General features: G+C 36.5%; 1 protein-coding gene across 3 annotated transcripts in view; it reads right to left on the bottom strand.

Moving 5' to 3' along the window:
• The window catches only part of radil (Ras association and DIL domains), a 121,112-nt gene that overhangs the window by 57,588 nt on the left and 35,976 nt on the right, over positions 1–27,548 (bottom strand). For 2 of the 3 annotated variants that reach the window (XM_051933777.1, XM_051933778.1), the window contains exons 4-8: positions 27,029–27,160; positions 23,751–24,046; positions 19,038–19,727; positions 9,909–9,946; positions 8,445–8,596 (exon numbers count right to left, since the gene is read on the bottom strand). In XM_051933777.1, the coding sequence (XP_051789737.1) occupies positions 8,445–8,596; positions 9,909–9,946; positions 19,038–19,727; positions 23,751–24,046; positions 27,029–27,160 (1,308 nt within the window). The remainder of the gene's footprint in view (positions 1–8,444; positions 8,597–9,908; positions 9,947–19,037; positions 19,728–23,750; positions 24,047–27,028; positions 27,161–27,548) is intronic. The other variant, XM_051933779.1, reaches the window with a different exon arrangement.

Raw genomic sequence — 27,548 nt, 5'->3', positions numbered from 1 at the left:
TTTGTTTGAAACCCATTTATTTTCCTTTTATGGTATTTGTTTTAGACAGTATCTTTTATGAAGATCTGGAACCTGTCATCCTCGCAGGGTAAAACAATTTGTAATTGTGCATTTCAGCAGTCACTATCTTAGATCATCACTGTTTGGCTGCTGGGCACCGATTCTTTTTGGCCTTTTTTCTACATTACACATGTTTCTTTATTTATAAGCGGAATGCCACTGAGAATTTTAACTCTGTATCTGTAGCATATTTAATGTAGGCTAAATGACATTTTTAAATGTTTGGTATGCTGATACGCATCACATTTGATGAAGGTTTATTCCCTACTTTTCCACGCTATAAAACTATCTAGAATGACATAACAAGCAGACAAGCATATTCCTACCTGAAAAAAAACAATCCTGAACAACCAGCTTTTAAAAATAAGAAACACCAACTCCACAGTAAGTAACATTTATCATAATTTTAAAGCAAGAGCAAAATTTGTAGTTTTAGCAGTTGGGCTCCTACACAAACATAGTTAAACAATAGTGTCTATAATAGAAATTATCATCTTCAACTGGAATACATGATTTTCCAAAGTACAGTATATGGTTCTACATTTTGTTAATCTCAATTCTAATCTTCAGCATGATTTTAGAAATACGCAACAGAAAAAAAATCAAAACCTGCATTAAAGTGACAGAAATAACATTCATAACAAAAAAAAAAAAGAGTACAATCATAAATAAAAGAACATTTTTGACAAATCCTTGAGAACAGTGCACTGTAACGGACTGGCTGTCCTTCCAGTGTTAGTTCCTGTCTGTCATCCTTCGCGGATGCGGATTACACAAACTCTGTCAATGGGCAGAAATGAGACATTAATCATTTTTTACAGTTATTGACTCTATTCCACAAATAAAAGACAAATTAGCATACAAAGCTGAAGCTGTGTGTTGACTGCACATAACTGTTCCTACATCTACCCATTTACTGAGCCCACTTACCCAATTCAGGGTTGCAGTGGACACTAACACATCATGGCACTCACTGAAATACAATCAGACACACTAGAAGACTTCGGGACAATTAATCCAGTACACGTCTTTGTACTTTGTACTGCGACCAAGGCAGGATTTAAATCTAGGACTCTTCAGCTCTTCTGCCTTTAAATAGCAAGGACAGGTTTTGTGAGACTAACCAGAAGATAGATAGATAGATAGATAGATAGATAGATAGATAGATAGATAGATAGATAGATAGATAGATAGATAGATAGATAGATAGATAGATAGATAGATATGTTCAAAATATAGCAAAAAACCTGGATATCATAAGCACAGGCAACCAAAGCAACTAAAGCCAACATATGGAGTGTTGATCTTCCTTCGCCTCTCTTTTGTACCACATTTTTGGGAAAGAAATGGATCAACAGTTACACCTAGAAATATAGACAGGAATGTACATCAATACAAAAGTAAATCAAAAAGTAGTCTTTAAGCGAAGAACTGATTATCACCACTAAGCTACACATATTTTTCTATTATTATATTTTGTTTAAATGCAAAAAGAAAACTCTTACAAAATCTATACTTTAACTTTCTGTTTTACTTAACCTGTGACACAGAAATTATTTTAAATCTATACTACTTATCAATTAAAGTTGTTTACCATTTCCCTACTTTATTTTTACTTCATGTTGATGAGATGTCTAGTGTCTCATCTCCTTGGCTAAATCTGCTAGTGATAAGTCTAACTGGGATTGAAACGGTCTACACGAAGGTCACAGCTATCTGTAACTGAAGGTGGACGGAACAAATTTAGTTCAAGACCAACATACCTTGTAGTTTCAACAGTTTTACTTTGTGGGTCAAGTTTGACAAAGTTCCCTTAGAGATTACTCTAAACACATGAGACGTTTTCTCATCCCCAAATTTTCATTGCATTACCTGTCTTTCTCACCTCAAAATCATAAGCATTAACTTAGAGATGGAGAAACACGTTTCTGTTGGCTGATGAAAAACAAATGTAAAAGGACTGTTTATATTGCTACTCTTACACAGCTACAGTCATGTCTGTATCATATATATATATATATTGAACGGATATCTACAGGCCAGACAAAAATTTTGATGCATCCACTTAACATGACTCTTTCATTTTAAGAATTAAAATGTGTCAGCAACAATGGGAAAGAACGGGAGCCAACCCTAAATGGGTATTGTCACCCTTGGGTCACAGAATTGCACAGAAACACAGGAGATTGTAGAAACAGGAACTTTATTCAAACACTTCATACCCTCTTTATCCAGAGCAGAGATGTGGGGAAGCTGAAGCCTATTCCAGCAAGTAAAAGGCGCAAGGCAAGTAACAATCCCTAGACGGGGCACAGGACAAGGGCACACACATGCCCACTTGGGCCAATTTAGCAGTGACAATCTGCCTGCCCTACATGTCTCTGTAATGTGGAAGAAAATCCACAATGACACAGGAAGAACATGCAAATTCCAGGCAGAGAGGTCCCAGGACAATCAAAATCATCCAAATAATCTTTGTAAACCTGCTGATTTGCTAAAGCAGGATAATGCGAGCTGGAGCCTTGGATGAGATGCCAGCCATTACACAGCACACTTACACTTAAACACAGTCTCAAATCAGCTTAAAATATCTTTAGCTTCATTATTCATAGAAGACCACTGACCAAAACATAATGGGAAAAGAGTGTCCTATTTGCATAAATATATAATAAATTGAATGCCAAATACTATATAAATTTTGAACAGTGCAGTCATTTTTTAAAATATTGTCCTCAGATAAATTAATATGCTGTATCATTGTTACCTTTTTGGGATATACCATATCATTATCTATGAGTAACTACTTCAAATTAATTTTTAAATTTTCTTTCTATGCACTCTACTATACAGTTCAGTTAGGTTAGGGGCATTTAATTTAAATAAAATGCAGTAACTACACACTGTAGTTAGTTCTCAATTAAAAGAATAGACAAACATCACTGAGGTGGGCTGGCGCCCTGCCCGGGGTTTGTTCCTGCCTTGCGCCCTGTGTTGGCTGGGATTGGCTCCAGCAGACCCCGTGACCCTGTAGTTAGGATATAGCGGTTGGATAATGGATGGATGGACAAACATCATAGGGGTGCACAACTGGAGCAGGACCCCCAATAGGAGCAGAGGATTTCTGGGAAAGGAGAGAGAAACAAAGCAATCTGCCAAGACGACAGGTGCTGTTCAGGCTATTAAGTATGCGAAGCGCCACATGAGAAGCATATCATGCAACAGAGCAGCAGCACCATCATTGTGGACTACAGAAAGTCTCTTCATGCCTCTCAAAGCAGACAAGCTGCCTTCTTGTCACTGGCATGACTAGGTAGAACCTAATACAACATTAGACTGAATGGAAAGACTTGTTTCAGTTATGCAGTGGATATAGAACAGCAATTCTTTCCATTTTTATTAAAAACTATTATTCCAAGGTTTTGTCCTACATGGCACTTATGCTTGGATTTTGCATCAGTATTCTGTCACTGTACAGTCCAGGTTACCTGGTGCCTTGTAGCTGTCCCCTTCAAGTCTAACCATTTTGTTATGCACTGGCCTTCTTCATTAATCACTTTGTTATGTTCCTGTAAATTGTTTTTTTGAGAAGATTTAAACTGATTAACAAACATGAATGGGATTGCTTAATTTCACCTAAGGTTACTGGGATGAGTCCTGGCTTGCCTTGCAACAGTAAAGAAAATAATGAAGTTTCATAAAATGCATACTTGAATACATTAAGGAGTCAATTAATTAGTTGTAACAATAATCTGTTTAGCCCTTAATCTGAAGAAATGCATTACAGTTAATTGTAAATGACAAACAGGCCATGCTTAACAAATATGGCAAACCAAATCAATTAAAATTAGTCACAAAAGGTATTTTATTATTAAATTATATTAAATAGAGTTTCAATTTATTATTATTTCATCAGTGTCACAGGACATAGTAGTAGTTGTTTGTCTTAATTATTGCTTAGGACAGGAATGGAAAGTAACATATGGCCTTCACACAAAACACAGACAGCAAAAGAAAACCTTCCAACTTACAATCATTGCTCTTCTTTTGTGATCAGCTAAATTTCCACATATAATAAAACATCATCCGGTATAAAGACATTTCCATTTTTCTACCCACTCATTATCACATACTAAATATTGATCAGGTCTTTTTAACAGCGAAATGTTGAGGGCAACATTTGTCAAAAAAGAAGGCAAAGGAAGACGCTAAACTCCTGTCCTCCTTTATGCTATCACTAACTTCTCCTACATTTAAAACTGTGATGGACCCTTGTCATAGACTCTCACAAAATTACAAACTTCCAAAACCATTCCTATATAAAAGGTCATAAGCTTTTCCTTTTTGAAGTCTATTAGCGACTTCTGTATTGATTCATTATATCAGCCAAAAAGCACTTCATTCATCTGCAATTTGTTTATAATGTCTGCATATTTAAAAGAAAAAGTTCAATACTGTCAAAACATCATTGAATAGAAACAGCCATTATAAGACCTAACAAGTGACAGTAGCCACTGCATAATCACACTGTTGCTCTACTGAGCTACACTGACTTCAAGTGTGCTTTTGGTTTAAAGAAGCACGCTGCAAGGGCACCATTAGGGTGAATCCCTATTAAGCCTCTGGAGGATAACTGCATTATCAAGACTGGAAGCTGTCTCTATTCATTAGCTCTACAAGACCTTCTCCTAACAAAGCATTTGCTACTCACAGAATTACTGTGAACCATAACAAACAATGCCTTCGGTGAATTCTCCTTCTAAAGAGATTTTTTAAACTTTTTTTACTGGCACATTCTGCTAATAGCAGGTTTTTCCTTAATTGTACTTATTGGAATATTATTTAACTAAGTTCAGTGGTAGTAAAACTCAACTGAAAATTTTGTAGTCATTTGGTATACTTAAATGATCATTAAAAAAAACAACATATTCCACTGTTCAAGTGCTTTGAGCAAGCACAGCTAATTTAAAATCCCCACATCATTTTGGGCCAACCAATGCTGTCTTCAGAGCCAATCTTCATTCTAAAATTAATGATCATACTTCCTGACCTTCCTTAGCTAAGACAGGAGAATAATTAATGCAGAAAATGCAGTAAAAAAAAACATACCTGAAGGCCAGGGCTGCCTCTACCATTTAGGCAAACTAGGTGGTCATCAAGGGCAGCAAAATTGGATGTGGGGGTGAGGTGGGAGATAGCTTTATTTTTTTAAACAATACAGACCTACAGACGCTCGGACTAAATAAGTCTGATTATACTGCTTCATATTATTTATGCATAGGAGTGTAGGACTCTAATCAAGGACTTAAACCACCTACACCTGAACACCAGCAAAACCACGGAGCTGATGGTGGATTTTAGGAGGCCCAGGCCCCTCATGGACCCCGTGATTATCAGAGGTAACTGTGTGCAGATGGTGCAGACCTATAAATACCTGGGAGTGCAGCTGGATGATAACTGGACTGGACTGCCAATACTGATGCTCTGTGCAAGAGAGGACAGAGCCGACTATACTTCCTTAGAAGGCTGGCATCTTTCAACATCTGCAATAAGATGCTGCTGATGTTCTATCAGACGGTTGTGGCGAGCGCCCTCTTCTACGCAGTGGTGTGCTGGGGAGGCAGCATAAAGAAGAGAGACGCCTCACGCCTGGACAAACTGGTGAGGAAGGCAGGCTCTATTGTAGGCACGGAGCTGGACAGTTTGACATCCGTGGCAGAGCGACGGGCACTGAGCAGACTCCTGTCAATTATGGAGAATCCACTGCATCCACTGAACAGTATCATCTCCAGACAGAGGAGCAGCTTCAGCGACAGACTGTTGTCAATGTCCTGCTCCACTGACAGACTGAGGAGATCGTTCCTCCCCCACACTATGCGACTCTTCAGTTCTACCTTGGGGGGTAAACGATAATATTATACAAAGTTACTGTCCGTTATACCTGCCTCGCACTCTTCACCTTGCACTTTTTAACTTGCACTGTGTTTTTATCACCCTTTAATTAATATGGTTTTTATCAGTATGCCACTGCTGGAGTATGTGAATTTCCCCTTGGGGATTAATAAAGTATCTATCTATCTATCTATCTATCTATCTATCTATCTATCTATCTATCTATCTATCTATCTATCTATCTATTTTCACGCACTAGCAATGTTTGGTCTTAATGTCTGATGACCTACACAATCTAACAATAATGATATTAATAATCCTCATATTAATAATCCTCAAACTGACTCAAACATGGCAAAATAAAATGAAATGATCAAAACGGCAACAGGACTGCAGCTCTTAAATACTTTGCTGATTTAATTTAAACTATAATCATTTCCCAAATGGGCTTACATTAAATCTTGTGTTAAAACTTTGAAAATATCATTCTCTGTTGTTCACCACCATCTATAAGATTTGATTCTGGTACACTAGAACAGTTCTCCATCATCCATCTCTTGCTGGAAAAAACTTTGTGAGGTTGTGCATTGATTGATTAGTTATATTACATACTGTACATGAGAATGAAGTAAATAGGAATAATGTGTAAACATTCCTATTTAATGATAATCATTATACTTCAATTTCATTGCATCTTGTGATATTGTCAGTTTTAAATGAAATGTTCAGTATATCATATGGAGTTGCCTTCATAAGACTATAACTAAAATGATACCGTCATTGTAAAGTACATGGTTGGCTAGAGGTTTAAATAAAACACTATACAATTAATAATTGTGGTATAAGTGATAATAAGATTGTGTGATTTTTTTTCCTTTATAAAAACATTAAATGCAATAAAAATATAGCCCAGTTCCTACTTTGTTTTCTGAAATGGCACCTCTCAAGAGCATATTTGGGTGCGTTTGTATACTCTACAACAGGAAAAAGTATAGCTTCAATGTTGTTTGTGAATTCTTTACAGTACACCCTTGTTTCAGGCATAAACTATTCCCATTAGTTATTTTAGATTATCTAAAGGTGCTACTGCATTTTGTATTCCTCTAGGAACAAACTAAGGTTTGCTTTATACCCTGGATAGCTACAACAAAAAACATATTAGTCTCAAGTTAAATTCCAGTAAGGAATACAAAGTGAAAACTAAAGTGATGAGTGAGATTTATGACGTGGAGAGTAAAAAGTGAGAAGTGGGGAGCAAAGGTGGCAAATGAGAAATAATGAAAGAATGGTGACAAATAATAGGTGTCAAAAAGAGAGTGAGAAAGACACAAATGAAACAAGACAGACAAAGGTTAAAATATACGAATCCTGATCTATCATAAAAAGAATCATTTCTCAAAATGAAATTTGAGCAAAATCTTATTAAAACGATTTAAAAATATTTCATATATGAATGGAGATAGATAGATAGATAGATAGATAGATAGATAGATAGATAGATAGATAGATAGATAGATAGATAGATAGATAGAACATTATCATTTCCTTATGAGAATCACAAATAAATATGTCTCAACTTTAGGAAAGAATGCGAAAAAATATATAAGGACTGATGCATGACAAATGGTAATGCTAATGCCTGATGTCTGAAGAAATGAAAAATGATAATGTATTATCATGGACATTGTAATGGAAAAGTTAATTGAGCATAACTCTGCCCCTACAATTTGAAAATGATACTTAAATAGCTGATTTGTACATATTAATAAGTGACACACACATATAAATAGGGCTTTTTTCACAAATAAATTATTGCATAAACAAATTTATTTAAAATACATCAGTAACACTTTAGTTTAGGTACTGTAAAATTTACAAAGGTTTCTTTTGGTCTTCTTGACACTTATAAAATATCAGTAGATTGGTTATTCATCTCTGTGCCGTGTGCCATATTGACATGATGGTAAAATGACTTGTTAACATGAAGGACTCGCAGGTCTCATAATACTGTTAATATGTAATCTCAAGAGTAACGTGTCTCAGTTAAGCCACCTCAGACCACTCCAAAGTGACGTTTTGTTAGTAGGTCATATTGCAGAGATGAATAAACTCTTTCCTGATGCTTTGTTAAGTGCTATGAAGATCCAAAGAAGCCTTTGTGAAGGTTTTGTTACATAATGGTAAACGAGTAATAGATGTATTTTTGCAGTACCTAAAATAAATTATTACCAACACAGCCAATGATAAAATTGTTGCTATTTATAGGTGAATATTTTTAAACAATTATTTTTTTATAAATAAATGAATACACATATAAATTTAATTAAATTATTTCCACTAATAAAATTGCCACTGATTTGAATGTTGCTATTTATGGTACAATTGTTAAAAATAGTTTATTATGTCATTTTTGAACATTAATTCGAAGCAGTGGAATTTTATTCTTAGTGTATTATTTCATGTTTGATTTGCATCCTTCTCATATAGTATCTCACCTTTAACATCTTCAATGCCTTGCATGTATTCCGGAGTCTTTTGCTGTATGAAGTACAGGATTTCAATACTGTTTGCCATCCAAAAGACAATAAGCTGTAGATCTGGGACCAAATCTGTTATACTTAGGAGGGACAAAGAAGCAGGATCCTGACTACAAAGCAGAAAAAAATTAAGTATACATTTGTTACCACAAGTAATGACAAAGAAAATGGTAGTATTAAGTCAGCACTAAAGTGTATAAATAGTTTTCTTGGTTTCGCAAAAAAAAACCAAAATACTATTATGGGCAAGTAGATAATTCTGGATCCAGCAAAAGAGACCCAGACCATCACCCTTCCTCCTCCATGTTTGACAGATGGTGTCACACACTGAGGAACCATCCTTTCGTTTACTCAATTGCGTACAATAGCCTTACGTGAACCTTATGAAAAACACAAAAAGAAATGCTATGCTTGAGTGAATGATGTAAACAAATGAAAATCATAACCATCTAATAATGATTACAATATACAGGTATCCTCAGATTTCACAATATTCATACCGAGTACCTGTTTCAATTCCAAAGAATATACTTTCCTGTAAAACTGTGGCCATCAACAAAAGCCAAGTCACTAGGAAAAGCAGGAATGGACAATTGTATATTGAGACGTTCAAGAGTAAGCAGCACCAGTGCACTAATAATATTGATTAAATGATGCCTTTATCCAAGACCACTTACAACATTTCAGATACAATTGGTTACATTTTTTCCTTTTAGGGCACAGGCAGGCAAAGTGTCTTACTCAAGGGCAGTCAATGTCAGTAGCAGGATTTGAATCCACAACCTCAGGGTTTAAAGTCTAAAGCCTTAACCACAATACCACACTGCCTGCCAAGAATATTAGCCCATAGAAGAAAAAACAAAACAATTCTGAGTACAGAAAAGCACTTAGTTTGTCATGCAGGTCTTCTGATACATCCGATTAATTGATTAATTTACTCCCATTGTCTAACAGAATTTCCAGGGTGAAGCTAGGTAACACAACAGCCCAAAAAACATCCTTTTAGGTACACATAGCTTTATCTGTGTGTATCTTTTTTGGCAGTTTGCTATGAAAATCAATCTGCCTTGCTAGTGTGTACCACTAGAAAAGCTTCTTTCACGTTCTACTGGGAAAGATATAATGTTCAGTAATTAGGAGGGTTATATTCTTGAAATGATTCTCCTCTAACCATTTTAGCTGAAGTAGCCGTAAGGGAAATCAGCTGTCTTCTAGTATTGTGTATCCTTTGTAAATAAAAATGTAATTAAGACCTTAAATGCATCGACTAATTGTTTTTATTTAAATTTCTGATTTAAAATGTGATGTCAGTCCTTGGACTGTGAACAAAGGGCCCATCATTAAACCCTCCAAAATAAGCCCTTCATCCCGCCAGTAAGGAATTTATTGCTGGTACACAAATTGAATAAAAAGTATGCATACTGCTGAGATTGCTTTTCTGCCAACTCCTTTGTCTTCTCCTGTAAAAGAAGAAAAGGAAAAATAAATATACTCATTACTATTTAAGCAATGCTATATTCTACCAGAAATTCTCATAGTTTTATAAGCCTTAACATACCTATTGAGTATATTGTCATTAAGAAGGTACATCCAAAAATGTCTTCAATGTTTCAATCTTTAATGTTTTTGAAAGAAATATGTTGCATGTTTTTTAAAGAAAAACAACTGATGAAAACAAAAGATTTACAATGAAAAGAAGGGGCAAACATTTTTATTCTTTGAGTATATTGTTTATCATCAAATTAAAAAGCTTCAATGTGTGGCCTAAATCTTGCAATAAATGTACAGTACAATTTGCCACTGTGTTAACAATTTAGTTTAGGTACTGCAAAAATGTATCCATTACTCATTTTCGGTTATGTATCAAGACATTAACAAAGACTTACATAGAATCAGTAAAGTGGATGTTCATCTTAGTAATATGGTCTACTAAAATATCTTCACTTTGGAGTTTTCAGAGGTAGCTCAAGTGAGACATATTTCTGTTGATATTGCATACTTCAGTGTAAGACCTGTGAATTTCTAGCATTTACCAGCATCTAAAATACCTCACTCCACAGAGATGAAGAACCTATTTACGGATGCTTTATAAGCATAATTAAGACTTTGTTAGTCTTGTTACATACGAGTAAATGGGTGATAGAAGCATGTTTGCAGTACCTAAACTAAAGTGTTACCATCAATGCTTTCTGTTCACTTTGCTTTTTTCCAAACCCATATTTACTACAGTTATACTTTTTGTAACAAAGGGATATCATGAGATATTCTTTGCAATAACATTATTCTTAAATCTACTTAATCCTATTCAGGTTTATAGAAGGCGGGCCCCTATCCTGACAGCCCTGGACCGAGTGCCAGTTCATCATATAAGTACATGTAGATCCTACCCACATAAACACACCCACAGTGGCCAGTTTGTTATCGCCAGCCAGTCTAACTGATAGGCTTTGGGGTTCAGTGGATTCGGAAAGTATTCAGACCCCTTCACTTTCTCCATATTTTATTGTGTTGTAGATTTAAATGGGTATATATACCATTTTTGCCCAATCTACACTCAGTCACCCATAATGACAAAGTAAAAACAGATCATCAGAAAGGTTTGCAAAATTTTTAAAAATCAAAAACTGATATCTTATTTATATAACTATTCAGACCCTTAATTCAGCAGTTTGTAGAAGTCCCTTTGGCAGGATTTTCAGCTTTGAGTCTTCTTGGATAAGTCATTACTAGCTTTCCACACCTGCATTTGGGCAGGTTCTCCCATTTTTTCCGGCAGATCCTCTCAAGCTCCTTTACATTGGATAGGAGGCGTCTGTAAAGTTCTATGGAGTTTATGTCTGGGTTTCTGCTGAGCCACTCAAGGACAGTAAGAGACTTGTCAGGTCATTCTCTCGTTGAAAGGTGAACTGTCACCTCAGTCTGAGGTTGCATGTACTCTGGAGCACATTTTCTTCAAGGACCTCTCTGTATTAGGTTGCATTCATCCTTCCCTCAGTTCTCAGCAGAAGACTTCTGAAGCTCTGTTAGGGTGACCATTGAGTTCTTGGCCATCTACCTAACCAAGGCCCTGCTTGACCAGTAATTCAGTTTGGTCAGATGGCCAATTCTATGAGCAGTCCTGGTGTTCCCAAACTTCTTCCATTTCACAATCATTGAGGCCACTGTGCTCATGGGAACACTAAAAGCTTAAGAAATGTCTTTATACCCTTTCCCTGATCTATGACTCACCAATATTTGATCACTGGGGTCTACAGAGAGTTCCTTGTCATAGTTGGATCCAGTCAAGTTCCCGACACATTTCAAGGAAACTGACGCAAATAGGAAGGACCCGAGTACAATCGAGAGTGCCACAGCAAAACGTCTGAATGCATATATAAAGGAAATACATTAGTTTATTATTTTTTATACATTTGCAAACCTTTCTAAAAACATGTTTTCACTTTGTCATTATGAGCAATTGAGTGTAGATGGATGACCAAAAATAACAAATTTATCCATTTAAAATTAAATCTACAACTCAATAAATTGAACAGAAAGTGAAGGGGTCTGAATCCTTTCTAAATTCACTGTAAATACACATTTTAAGACCACTTGATTGATTGCTTAAAGACTACATATGAACATAAGACACACAAATGCAGATTGTCACTTTAAACTTAATAAACTACTTCTAAATACACAAAGTATTATCTCTCAATTATAAAAGAAAATCTTGAGATGAGACGAGACTATTGCCAAGGGATTTTTTTCAAGTCCTGCCCTCCTCTCAACCATTCACAATTAAGGGACCATGCCCACGGTCCTCTCACTTCTCATTCGTGTGAATGCTTTTGTCAGACACAGTTCCTGCACTCTCAGCTCTTATAAATTTTTACATTTTCCTTACTTTAAGTTCCCAATAAAAGAAGACTTATTATGTTCAAATCTTATTGAAGAATTTCATCCCAAAGGATTATCAACAGAAGAAATGAGTACACGGGCAATCCTATCACAGAGAAATGATGAACTCAAACGAATTAATGCGAAAATTGTTGATCGGTTACACGGCAAATTGGTTAAATGAGTATCAATAGACTATGCTGAAGCAGTTGGTGGTGGTGTTGCAGAAGACGAAAACATCAACTTACAATATCCTGTAGAATACCTACAACCATTAACACCGTCTGGTCTTCCACTGGCTGAATTACTGTTGAAAGAAGGATGTCTCGTAATGTTATTGCATAATCTATGTCTGAGTGATGGGCTATGCAATTGGACAAGATTAGTTGTTTTCAAAATTGGTCAAACAATTCTGACATGTCAAATTTTAACAGGTGACAAGAAAGGTAATGTAGTACATTTTCCGGATAACATTAGACACCAAAGGAGATATCGATATGCCATTCATATTAAAATGTTTACAGTTTCCCGTTAGAATAGCTTTTGCTATGACAATTAACAAATCACAAGGACAAACATTCGAAAATGTCGGTTAATTTATTAGACAGAAAGAAATGATATTCACTCACGGTTAGTTATACATATATAGTTGTCACAATGTAACTCCAGACATGGAATCAAAATTCAATGCGATATTGACGAAAAGTTAATTCCAAATATTGTTTTTACTGAAGTTTTACAGTAAAAGTGTACGTTTAAAAAGTATTTGCGTGTTAATTTCAAAACCAAACAGAACGAAAAAATATAACGCTACAAATACCTCTAACGCAACTTGAAACATAGTTTTCTTTCAATTTATTACGTTTTACTATTTTTTACTATGGTTAATTATTTGATGTACTGTAAAATAGTTACGTCTATTATGCATATGTAACAATTCCCATGAAAATAACAATCTGTTTAAATTGTACATCCATTTCCCCATACGCAAGCAGCAGAGCCGTGAAGTGGCTAGCACATAGCACCCACACGGGGGTTAGCGAGCAGGGGGCAAAGCCCCCTAGTTATTTATATGTTAGGGATACACATGAACTTCACACAAATAGTGTTCAAAATTGCAGGACTGCTAAATAGAATTTTTTCTGTTCTGTTCTATTGTATTAAACAATATTTAAACCACTTATAGGGCAAAATTAAAATCAGAAAATCTATGCAGGCTCACAGTTTGGTTTAAATTTATATAATTAAAAATATACTATTTTAAATTTCACTATTACTACTATTATTATTATTATTATTATTATTAGTCTAAAAACCCTTTTTCTTAAAGTTTCAGATTCTCCTATCTGAAAAATACAAACTGGATTATTCCTGCATTTTTCTATTGTTTTCATCACAAACTCAAATTTGCTTGCATATTCATTTGATAACTCAATAAATGGGACCTGGACTGCAGAAAGAATGTGCCTAAGTTTCAGTTATGTTTTTTAAATTAACAAGACTTGCACAAAGAAAGGATAAACTGCTACTCAGCAGAAAAAAAAAACACTGTGTCCAAAATTAAATTGCAAATAGTGTTATACATCATTTTCTCCGGAATTTGTGACACCCTGCATTAATCTTCCTACAAAAGTGTTGCATAAAATGAACATCAATTGATAGCCTGTTATTATCATTGACAGGATCTGAACACACTGTAACCATCACACTGTAACCATGACCTCTGCCATCTTTACTCCAATGCTGCCATTTCTTTATTGCTGGTGCTCACTACTGTATACCATACATATTTGTGTTGTTATGCAGTAGAGATAAGGATAATTTTTGATACAAGCTCTACTTCCTTATAGCAATGTCATATTAACTGACTCATTTAAGAGAAGAACAGATTAAAAAGAAGGATCAGAATGAACTAGCTGTGTTTATAGTTATAATCAAAACTTTCTTGAATTTTAATTTCACAGCTATTTAACAAAGCCTAGTGAGATAAAAGGAATTGTCTGATCATAGGGTAAGCCTATCTGACCTCATTTTTGTGTCGAACTAGAAACTGCAGAATTAGATCTGAGGGCTGGCAGAAAAGGTGAAAAAATTGTTCAGCAAATTTAAGAAAAAAATGAGGAGGCTCATTAGTGCTTATCTTTCTCTCATGTTTCCATTTTTCTAATAGTAAAAAAATAAAGCAGTATATTGCATAAATACTTATTTTGTTAACCTAAATAAATGAAAGGCATTAAATATAAAATCTTAATATTACATTGCAATATATAACGTTACAGTCATATATTTGCAAGGAAAAAGGAACAAGTTGAAATATTATCAGATTAAATAGTAGACATTAGATTTGAAACATTCTACGTCTTTAAATATTATCAGTTTGATTAAATAGTAAATATTAGATTGGCCACATTCCACATGCTTAAATATTATCTCCTTGATTAAGTAGTGGATTTAAATATTCCACATGACAAATTAAGTTGTTTTATAAAACTGCTGTTTGAATTTCAATTCAGTTTTATTAAAAAGAAATCTTGAAGTGTGTAATAAAGTGCAAGCTATTATTATCGGCAGAATGGTATTTATTTAAATAAAAACTACATGATGTAACACATTAAAAGTCAGAAACTGCTTAATAATGAATTGTTAATTTACACAAAGGATTATGGGCACAGTACTGAAATTAAGCTAATTGTCATCTCTATCTAGAGCCAGTGCCTGTGAGTATGGCAATGTGCCTAAATGTGTTCAGGGCCATTTCCAGGGGTGAGTGGAGCCCAGAGTGGGATTGGCTTTGCCTTGGTGTTGTGGTAGGGAGTACGACTGAGGTGATAAAATGGCAACCTAATTGGCCAGCACACTTGTTTCTAATGCTTTCGGTATCTTTAGGTGTATCAGTAGTATCCTTGTCACCAGGATCATGTGTAGTATATGATCCTTGTTTACTACTTTCACTGGCCCGGAAGTGCAGTCAGCCTGCATAGTATGATGAGTCACACCTATGGTAGCTCATTCTCTGTGTTAATATCTGAAACATTAAACCTTAAAAAAGCACCCATTTAGTGCCACATCCCTCTTCTGTGTTCATTATTTTTTTACAATTTGCGCACATTCAAATAATTTGTCCCTATGTTTCTGTACACCAGTTTTTCCAAGCTAGTTTAGTTATATCACAGTCCACAATAACTTTTAGCTTGTAACAAAAGACATACTTGGGATGGAATGGACATGCCTCCAGTTTTTAAATAATGTATCAGCTCTCCTGATAATTTTAGATTTCATCATGAGTAAAAAGGAGTTTTGTGTGTGACTTTATTAAAATATTTACTCCTGTATATATTTGTACATGTATGCTTATGTTGAGTCGTTGGGCGCTTACAGCAGCACAGAGGCTCTAAGCAGCCAGGTGCGTTGTGCTTTTCTTGAAGGTGGCTCTGACTGTGCCCAGGGATAAAAAGCATCCTGTCTTGTAGTGATTATTGCCTTGACTCTTTAATCGAAAGATGAGTTCAAAAATGAACTGAGAGATCAGTTTTGCACTAGAGTGAAAATAAATACAGCTCACACATTAGAGATGTTTTTCTTCATTACTAAATCCTATCATAAGAAAAATGAGGCGCTTCTGACAAATAAAGACTGACCAAGAAAGGGAAAAAAATTATTTTTTTTTCTTTCTGTTATAGCACAAGAAATGACTGAAACACAGAGAAAACATGTTAGGGTCTTTCTCGCAAATCTCTTTATAAGCTTCAACTGGTCCAGAATTCAGCTGCCCACATCATTACTAGAACCCACTCTATCCACCATATCACTCCTGTTTTGCAGCACCTTCATTGGCTTCCAGTTCAGTTCCGAATTCAATTCAAAATTCTCCTACTAACTTTTAAGGCTATCCACAACCTTGCCCCTCCATATGTGTCTGACCTCCTCCATGTTGCCATTCCCTCCCGTACCCTTAGATCCTCTTCCTCCATCCACTTGACTGTCCCTTTCGTCTGTCTTACCACCATGGGGTGCACAGCATTCAGTTGCTCTGCTCCCCAGCTTTGGAACTCACTACCATCTGAGCTTAGAAATATTAAATCATTTTCACTTTTCAAATTTAAACTTAAAACTCATTTGTTTAAGACTGCTTTTTTTACAATTGCTCTGTCTGATTTTAACTTTTGTATAATCTGTGTTTTGTCTATTGTTCTGTGTTCTTGAGTGTTTAGAAAGGCGCCTACAAATAAATAAAATGTATTATTATTATTATTACCACAAAAAATCATTTGAAATTAATTTTCACACTTGTTTAATATATGGAAAATGTAGTAAAATGTTATTATTAATTTCCAAATTTGGTAAATCTCTCTGTGCTGTTGCGACTACCTTAGCAGTTCAGCCATTTATCAACCCTTAGTTCTCCTATTAGATTTTGAACTACTCTGGCTTTACTACAGTCAGTGAAACTGCAGAGTAATGAAGGTAATCAAGCAAACACTGAACACGCTGTGATTGAAAAGTTTAGGGGCTGACTGTATCACCCTAGCGAGATGCAAAATGTTGCAGTATAACTGACTATCCATCCGTTTGCTATTCAAACCTTCTGACATTGTGACTGGACTTGCATTAAAAACCCAATCTCCAGGGTTGACATTCCTCTATATCTTGAAACGTCTTCCCAGTTATTGAAGATTATCCAGCCACATATCCTCTTTCTCTATTAATTCTGTCTGCAACATCCTCTGCCCACAGAACCAGCACCTTAAAATATTTTCCCACCACGTCTGTCCACCTAAGCCACTGCCTTCCTCTTGATCCTCTTCCTTCCACCGACAGCCGCCATACCTTTCCAATTAGGTCACCCTGTCTAGTATGTACAATGTGGCCAACAACCTCATCCTACTTTATTTTGCCACAATACACCTGACCTCAGTCAATTTGCAGACCTCCCTGTTTTTTTTTCTTAAAGAGATCACCAGCAGCCATCTTAGATTGCAGATTTCTGCTCTGATGAACAGTTTGTTCTCCTTCTTTCTTTTAGCCAAAGCTTGACATTCATACAGCAAGCCTGATTAGGCTACAGTCTTAAACATCTTACACTTAAGTATTCTGGGTAATCATTGATCATTTATAACTGCTTCTGCATCATTTCTTAGTTCACCATGCTGCCCAGATTAATGCTTAAGGATTCACAATTAAATAACAGAAACTGAAATAATAGAAAGCAATTGTGTTTTGAAGCAGAGGCGGCCTTTGGGGGTGGCGACTAGGGCAATCGCCCCAGGCCCCGCGCCTGAGGGGGGCCCCGCGATAAGAGATTCTTTTGTCACCGTCAGCTCATCATACAAATGCGGGGCCTCTGCAAGACATTCAAAGCCATTATAGACTGAGATACAGTACATGGTGGATTTCTTCTAATTCCTGTGACGGTTGCAAGCGCAGAAAGAAGCTTTTCAAAGTTGAAACTTAACAAAAATTATCTACGATCAATAATGTCGCAAAACAGACTGTGCAGTTTAGCTATTTTGTCAATCGAAAAGGAATTTGCCTCAAGATTGGACTACGAGGATCTTATCAACGATTTTGCTCAGCGAAAAGCCAGAAAAGTGGACTTCCGTCTGTGACTGTCAAAGCAGCTGTTTGGTAAGTGTTCGTATTATTACAAGTGTTCTGGTTCTCCGTAATTAAATAAATTTGCTGACAAGAACAGGTTCGGCAGAAACGACTGTTATCTAGTTTGTTAATTTTGCATGCAAAATGTTTCTGAATCATTAATTAAGTTGGTTAAAGGCCACTAAACCAATATAAGAACAATTACAATACGTAATGTAATCAAACGGCCAATAGTACCTACATAAGGCACCATGTTTTTTAACAATAATAAGGCGTACAGCATTAGAGGCAGACAAGCCCGCGAGTGTGGTGGTACGGCCTACACTTATGGCTCTTGGCCCCGCATATGACACTCGCCCAAGGCCCCGCGTACTCCTAAGGCCGCCTCTGTTTGAAGGAAGTTCCATTTAATTCCCTTACCATTTAATTTCAGCAGTTAAATGATCTGCTGTTAAACTGAGCAAAACAACAGCATTTTAAAAATGCTAAGATTTTAAATTCAATGTTAGAAAACTTGAATATTTTGCTTTCTTACACACTGATGACTGAATATGTTTAAAGCCTACTCAGAGATATATTAAAATATTTTTTTCTTATACCCAGATGACAGAAATTGAGAATAATCAGACTCTATCCCAGTACCACTGGGCCAAGGTGGACACGGATCCTGGAGACAGCAGCAACCCACAGCTGGGCTAACATATTCACAAACCTATAGAGCAAATTTGGAATCCTCTTATCACACATGACTTTGGGGAGGAAAATTAGTGTGCCTGTAGAAAAACCCAACAAGACATAGAGAGAAAGACTGAGTGTAGGATTTGAACCCATTACACTGGATTTTTGGGGCAGCAATGCTAGCCACTTCATTATGGTGGTACACTTTAGATGACAGAAAGAAATCCATTTGGAAAAGTAAGTTAGCAACCCTTAGACCAACTGTGAAAACCTCTGCATTCACCAGAGTGTTTGAATAATTCATTGAAACACTGCAATATTGTTATAAGGTAAGAATAGCACAAGAAGAAACATAGATTAGATAGCCACTGTGACATCTTTCAGAAGATTAACACTAACCCAGGCTATAGACTGTATCCTTTTCACAATCTTTAGCAGAAGCTTCCCAAAGCTTCCTGCCTCGAAGGCTGTGGCTGAGTGCTTGATGCACAGACAGAGCAGGTAAGCTGGAGTCAATTTGTGGTCATCCCCACCTGGCTCAATAAGAGATATAATTCTCCCGATCAATTCGTCTTCATGGACTTTCTCAAATTCCAGATGCAGCTTCCTTCTCTGAAGGTTTTTACTTTTGTTTAGATTAGTTTTGAAGCCTTTGCGCAATTGCTGTTTTTCTTTAATTACAGCCCCACAGACCTTACAGGCAAAAGGTGCAATTTGATCTACTTCTCCATCTGGCAGCTGGCTCAGTGCTTTCAACCTGGCAAGTGTCTGGGCTGGAAGAGGCTTAGCACTGACTGGATCCTTGTAGAGGAATATATAATGAGCACCAAAGGAGAGCAGGTCACCATGGCGCAAAGGTGTAGTGTGCTCCGCCTTCGAAAAGTTTATTAGAATGCTGGCATGTGGTAGTGGTTCCATTACAAGCCTTTCCTCTACAGTCTGACTGAGTCTTTTCAGCACTTGAATCTTCTTGATTTTGCAGTGCAAAGGCAGTATATCTGGTGAGGAGAGGCATATGTTGGGACGGGCTGATGATGTCTCTTGGCCAACAGTGTGCTGGTCTCGATTTAATAGGTACACTAAGCAGTCCTGCAATTGAACACAGTAAAAAATATTTATAGCAAACTCAACAATAAAAAAATTATTAATATTCAGTTTAGACAAATGCCTTTACTATTCTGTGTTTCAGGAGGATGCAACATATCAAAGCATTCTCAAAACTGCATAATCCAGTTCATAGTTGTGGGCCCCTGAGTGACTTAGCTTCTTAACAGGGGGTTCATCATACTTTAAACAATGCAGTGTGTGCACTTTAATGCACTGCAGTGTTTCCCACTATGATTTCACCAGGAGACTCAATCGCTTCATCGACCCAGAATACCCTGATGGTAGATGTGTTCCTGGTTGTGGTGGCCAGCATTGGTTGCAAGGTGAAACTGGATGGAGTGCCAGTTCAGTGCTGGGCTCATGCACATATAAAACCAATGTAGACTCACCACTCCACCTAACACACACATATCTTTGGGATGGAAACCAGAGTACCTTCAGAAAGTAACACATAGACACGGGGCAACTCTGGAAACTCCACAGACAATGACTAGGTGTGGGATTTAAACCCAATGCTAGCCATTGTGGCACTGTGCAAAAGCTCTGTGTTTGCAATATGCTGACACTTTCTGATCATGTATGGGATTTGTTCCTGACAATGGCACTGACAAATGTGCCACCACGCCACACAAGGGTGTTTATTAATCAGCATCAAACAATAATTCTGGATTGTTTAGAATAAAAGTTCGGTTTTTCTTTCTGCATTCACATTAGGCTGTCTTAAAGAAAGACCGTATCATTTCAAAAGAATGTTGTACTTGACAAAATGGGAGAGAACTCAAAATATGACACTTGTTTGAAAAAGACTGCATGTTAAATTTCATTTCACAACCCAACTCAATTATTTAAAAGGAGGGCTATTAAAATATATAACTAAATATTTGTAATATTTACAATTATGGTGATATTTTTTAAACCAATATTGTCAAATAGTTTTCCAACCAAGAGTAGAATAAAAAATTAAGGTGAAGAATTAAATCTTACACCAAAAATGTGCAAACAGTAGAACACAAGATCCCACAAGGATTTGTACTATATCTGGCTACTTGAATTTCATTTTACAAAAATACACCTGTCAAAATATAGTATAATTACTGCAAAGAACACTGCCTCAGTGGAGAGCAGCACAGAAACACAGGATTTACTCTGTACATTATCAAACTTCTTAATCTAGTGCGGCCATACTATTTAATATCAGTATAGTTTTTCATATTAGACAAAAGAAAACCATAAAACAATGAACATTTAGTAGCTTGGTTACATCTCTCCCACGAGGTCACACAGTACAGTTCTTCTCAGGCTGGTTTCAGGAATAGAAAGCATAAATGAACGCCTGATTCAATGCCTTACTTGTGTTTCTGAATGGATGAGTAGTGATTTCCTCAGACTTAATAAAGAGAAAACAGAAATCTTAGTTTTGGCAAAGATTAAAATAGTTAAGGTCTTTGCAATAAACTTAGCCTTAAAAATCAAGGCAGAAATGAAGAATGTATGTGTAATCATGGACTCTGACATAAACTATAATTCGCACATTAACTAGATACTGCATTCTTTCATTTAAGGCGCTTTGCAAAAGTTAGACCTCTTATAACATTGCAAAATGCTGAGAAATTAACTCATGCTTTTGTTTTTAGTCAAAAAAATAACTGTAATGCACTACTGATGGGACAACCTAAGAAAGACATTAATTGATTGCAGTTAATTTAGAATACAAAAGCAGGAATCTTAACCAGATAAAGAAAATCCAAGCACATCTCACCATTGTTACAGTGGTTACCTGTATCCTTCAGAACTGACTTTAAAGTACTATTAATGGTATGTAAAGCTTTAAATAATCTTGTTCCTTCCTCTATTTTGGAGTGCCTGTCCCCTTAGATCTTCTATTGGTTGTCTGCTTATTATTGCAAGAGCTAAAGCATAAAAGAAGTGCTGAGGCTGCCTTTAGCCACACTTACCAAAAATCTGGAATACTTTACCAATCAATTTATGCAACACTAATATAGGAGAACATTTTAAAAAATCTCCTAAAACCCCACTTTTTAATTTGACCTATTAGTATACTGACCATAGTAGTATTTTAATTCTGCTTTTAATAATTTGGGGTTCCCTGCCTTGTGCCCTGTGTTGGCTGGGATTGGCTCCAGCAGACCCCCGTGACCCTGTGTTCGGATTCAGCGGGTTGGAAAATGGATGGATGGATGCAAATATAACATTTTTCACGGATTTGTAATCTTTACTAATCTCTGCCCTTCTTTGTTTAGTCAGAAGTTTGCTTTTATTTTAATTTTCCTACTTTTTAGGTATTCTGGTATGAGTTCAGACCATAGTGTGTGTGTGTGTGTGTGTGCGTGTGTGTGTGTATCTCTGTATGTGTTGTGATAGACGGCCGGGGACTTTGCCCCACCGGGAGGCCTGGAGAAGCAGGGGACCGGGAGAGGGGCAACTCCTTCCTAGATTGTGTGGGAGCAACAGAACTGGAAGGCTCAACCCTGTGGGGATCCGTGGCCTTCGCCAGGGGGAGCCCGCAGGACTAAGGAGCCTTGGACTGCAGCACTTCCGCCACACCAGGAAGTGCTGCAGGGAGATCATCAGGGAGCACCTGGAGCACATCTGGGTGCATTATAAAAGGGGCCGCCTCACTCCATTCAAGGAGCCGGAGTCGGGTGGAAGGGGACGGAGCTAGCGACAGAAGAGTGGAGGTGGCAGAAGGAAAGTAAAGGACTGAGTAATCGTGTGAGTCTTTGGGCACTGTGGTCGCGCTGTGTTGTAAAGAAGAATAAAAGAGTGCCATTTGGACATCTGGCTGTCTCAGTGTCTGTCTGTATCCAGGCTATCTTTTACAGTGTATATATACAGTATTTAATGAACTTCCGTAAAAAGCCAAATTTCCCCCTGGGGACAAATAAGGTTCAGTCTATCTATGCTTTAGGACAAAGCTTAAAAACAACAAGGAACTACTTAAGCAGAAATATGTTAGGTAGAATGCCCATTGGTGGTGGACAGTCCTTTGGTCTTGGACCCTCAGCAGGTTTTCTGTTTTTCTCCATCTCACCTCTTTTTAAAAATGTTTCTGTCCTCCCTAGCCATCTGACCATAATAGCATCAGACTTATCATTACACACTAGAAAACCATCTATAAAACAGAACTTAAATTTTTTGCTTAATATCTTCTTGTATATAAACATGCCTGAAGAGGACATTAGATAAGCTGATTTGTGTTTTGTACTGAATGATATGAATTAATGTAATTTAATACATTCTTGTTTATCATGGTGCCAGAAAGTGAAAATGTGTTTTAAGTTAACCTGACATGAAAGCAAAAATGTTATTGTAGTCTGTATATGTGACAGTACACATTCTACCACTATTACTCCTACTACAGGGAACACAGCATTTTGGTATTGACAAAAACACACCACGAAATGAAAATAATTAGAACCAAATCAAAGTAATACAAAAAGACAAAAATAATAAGAGAGGCATAAGACAAACCTCACTAAAGCTCCAAAATCACTGTGCAAAACCACTTAACCTGTGCTCCATCATCACCTTCGCTCCGTGTCCAGAACCATCTTATATTGCAGAAATTATGTAATAGTGATTAAAGAATCATAAAGAATCACACACTCACTTAGCAATTATAAATGAAAATCACATCCAAAGGTGACAGATGACAGCCAAACACCAAAAATTATACCAATGCACAATTAAAAGAACACGCATTTGTGGTCTGTTATTTGACAATGGTGAATCACTTTATGTCTCCACTGGTCTCTTATTAATACTTTCATTTTACACAATTTTTTTCCTTTTTTTCTAAAAATGTGACGCTCATGTTTGGTTCAAATGTTTTGTCTTAAATAACTTATTCCATTTAAGATTCAACAACTATCTGCAATACATTTTTAGAAATGAAATTCTTGATTGTTATACCTATCCCATCATAATAGCATTCCCACACAAGACTACCGTGAATATTTCTAATAAGTCATGTCTTTGTCTTACATTCCGCTGGCTGTACCCTTGGAGAAGCAGAAGATGTGGTGAGTGGTAAAGTGAGTGTCGGACACCTCCACTCTCCCTCTCTTCTTTTTTTCTACTGCAGATAGAGCCCTCTTTCCCATATCTTCCTCGTAGTGGTCCTGGAAGCGTGGAATAATATCGCTTGGGCTCATCCGCAGGGCTGCCCACCAAGTTAAGACTTGTTTCACTCAAACTGCGGCAGAATGTGGTTCCTGATGTCAGAGAGGTTGCTCCCTTTGCCCGATTTCTCTGTAGCTTTCTAGCTTGTGCATTAATGTCTGAAAGAAAAGCAAAATGTAAATATGAAGCACCAAATCACTTTATGTGTTTATGATTCCATGGATGGTATATAACAGTAACTGGGAAGGGTATATATCTTGCAGAAAACAATTTCACTGTTAAATGTAAAATATTATCTCCTATAAAATGGCACTTGGACTGTAAGTTCATCATCATAGAGTGTAAGTTCATTATTTTCAACATATATGTTATTATAACACTGTCTGGCACTGTTTAATATATTTAGCTTGATTCAGTTTGTTTTTGCAAATTAAAATCCATGTTACATACCTTACAAACATGCTTGACTGTTTTTGTCTCAGCAATAGTCCTTGTAAATCAAGCACTTACATGGTTTATTCTCATAAAATAGTTTGGTATTTCAAAATTAAGTAATACTTTCTGGTATTTACCAGTTGAAATGTATGAAGTAAGGAATGATGGATGATTTACTTCTTTATTATCAGGTATTGTCATGTGTGTACACTGGGCTCTGTCCATTCACCACTCTCTATACATGCTGCTTACCCCTTGTCCAAGTGACTAAAAAAAGCATAAGGGACAAGCAAGTTACCAAAAACTAGGTTGGCAGTTTAAACTCAGACAAAGGTGTTTAAGGGACTGGCACATTCACAAACAAGCAGGGTATTCTCATGATGGAATTCTTGCATTTCTAGTGTTGCCAAGCAGCATGACAAGATGGTAGGGGTTAGGAGCAAGCAGCACATGAGTTAAGAGGTTGTGAACAGTGCCCAGCTGCTACCTGAAAGCAACAGCCCGTCAGTGGAACTTCAGCAATCTGCTTCTTATTTTCCATCTTAAAGACCAACAGTAGCTGACTGTTTCACACCAGGAAAAAAACATGATAGGTCTGCTCTGGCAAAAAGCAATTCTCTTCTTTTATAAAAGTCCTGACATTTAAAATAAACATTTTAAGGAACTGTTATGCCAGTATTGAATTCATAATTTAGAAAAAAGGGTAAATTATACATTTTTGACAGATTTTAGATCCCTTCAAAAATGATCATGTTCATGTTTACTCTGAAAACAAAAATTATTACAAATTTAAGCAATAGTTCTGGAAAATAGTTTGGGACATTGGCACATACAATGATGAGTGTTATAATGAGCATATGCAGTATGTCAAAAAGCATGAACTTCACCCTTAAACCTTATATATATATACTGTATATATATCTTATGTATATATATATATATATATATATATATATATATATATATATATACACATATACATATACATATATATATATACTGTATGTATATATCATATGTATATATATCATACATATTGAAAAACAAGAACTGGATTATAGGAAAATATAATGTGGATTGAGAAAGTATTCAGACCCCTTCACATTCTGCACACTTTATTGTAATAGATAAATTTGCTATTTTTGCTTATCAGTCCACAGTCAGTAACCCATAATGGCAGAGAGAAAACATGTTTTCAGAAAGGTTTAAAATTTATTAAAAATCAAAAACTGAAATCTTTCATTCATACAAGTTTTCTGACTCATAATTCAGTACTTTGTTGAAGCCCCTTTGGTAGCATTTATAGTGGTATCAATTACAGCTAGAAGTCTTCTTGGCAAGTTTCTACAAGCTTTGTGCACCTGCATTTTCCATTCTTCCAAGCATATCCTCACGAGCTCTGTTTGACTGGATGGGAAGTGTCTGTAAACTGCCACCTTTAGGTCCCTCCACAGATGTTCTATGGTATTTAAGTCTGGGATTTGGCTGGGCCACTCAAGGACAGGCAGAGATTTGTCCTGAAGCCCTTTCAGCATTGTCTTGGCTGTATTCTTCAGGTCATTGTTATGCTGAAAGGTGAACCATTGCCCCATTCTGAGGTCACATGCATTCTGGAGCAGGTTTAGTTCAAGAGCCTCTTTGTATTTGGCTGCATTCATCCTTCTCACAATTCTGACCATTCCCCTTGTCCTTGCCACTGAGGAAATCCCCCCAAAGTGCCACCATGACCATCACCATGCTTCACCATAGGGATAGTATTAGAGAGGTGATGAGTAGTGTCTGGTGTTCACCACACATAGTACTCGGAGTTCAAACAGTTGAATTTGTGTCTCATCAGACCATGGGATTTTTTTCCTCATGCTCTATCAGTTCTTTACATGCTGTTTGGCCAACTCCACAAACTTCTGACAGGTTCTCCCATCACAACAGAGGACTTCTGAAGCTTTGTTTGAGTGACCATTGAGTTCTTGGTCATCTACCTGACCAAGGTCTTTCTTGCCCAGTTGCTCAGTTTGGGCAGACAGCTAACTATAGGGAGAGTCCTGGTGGTTCCAAACCTCTCCCATTTCACAATTATTGAGGCCAATGTTCTTCTGGGAACACTCAAAGCTTTACAAATGATTTTATCCCCTTACCACAATTTGATAGCAGAGGTCTACAGAAAGTTCCTGGGACTTCATGGCTTGCTTTTTGTCCTTACATACACAGGTGTGTGCCTTTTTAATGTGTTCGTTTTACCCCAGGTAAACTCCAATCAAGTTCTAGACACATCTCAAGAAGAATTAAAGCAAACAGGATGCACCTGACCATAATTTGGATTGCCACAGCAAAGAGTATGTAAGGGGGGAGTTGGAGTATGAATACTTATAAAAAATGAGAGATTTCAGTTTTTTTTTATTTTTTATGAATTTTTAAACCTTTCTGAAAACATGTTTTCACTTTGTCATTATAAGTCACTGAGTGTAGATGGATGGGCAAAAATGGCAAATTTATTTATTTAAAAATAAATCTGCAACACAGTAAAGTGTGCAGAAGGTGAAGTGGTCTGAAGACTTTCTGAATCGACTGTAGAACATCTCCATATGGCACAAATAGAAATCACGGTACACGAAAGCCATTTAGAGCACCCAGCATATGGTCAAGACGATGATGATGATGGTGGTGATGATGCAGTGCAAATCGAAACCTGAAAAAAATTCCCCCACCTGTGAAGCCAGAGTATGCTGTTGAAACATTAGGGGGCACTAGCATATGCTTGTAGATTGCTGATATTCCAGCGTTTTCATGTTCTGTTTCACTTGGTGGTGTCACTATAAGGTGAGGGAGTTTGAAAGGTCCTATAGTAAGGAAGGGCAATTAGAAGGTTACATTACGATCTAAGAAGATGGCTTAGAATAATTTAACATGATCACTAACAATTTCCACTTCTGTTTACTAATACATATTAACTCAAATTTTACACATCACAACTAAATCATATGAAAAAATACTCTTTCACCACGAAATATAATATTAAACTAAATTTGTTAAGAGAAAGATGCAAAAGAGAAAAAAAGGATGTGATTTCTGCTGGAGCTTAGTTTCTGAGAGTTATAAAGAGCAGTGACGTGCTTGCATTTTGCTCCCATGTCTCTCTTTTTAATAAATTCAAAATATACTTCCTGATACTTCTAGTTATGCATCATTAACACCAGAATTATAAATGTTTCCTGCAGTATAATTTGG

This window comes from Erpetoichthys calabaricus, chromosome 11, assembly GCF_900747795.2.
Source record: "Erpetoichthys calabaricus chromosome 11, fErpCal1.3, whole genome shotgun sequence".
Lineage (NCBI taxonomy): Eukaryota > Metazoa > Chordata > Cladistia > Polypteriformes > Polypteridae > Erpetoichthys > Erpetoichthys calabaricus.
The sequence above is the reverse complement of the archived record's forward strand: the minus strand, read 5'-3'. Positions and strand labels throughout refer to the sequence as shown.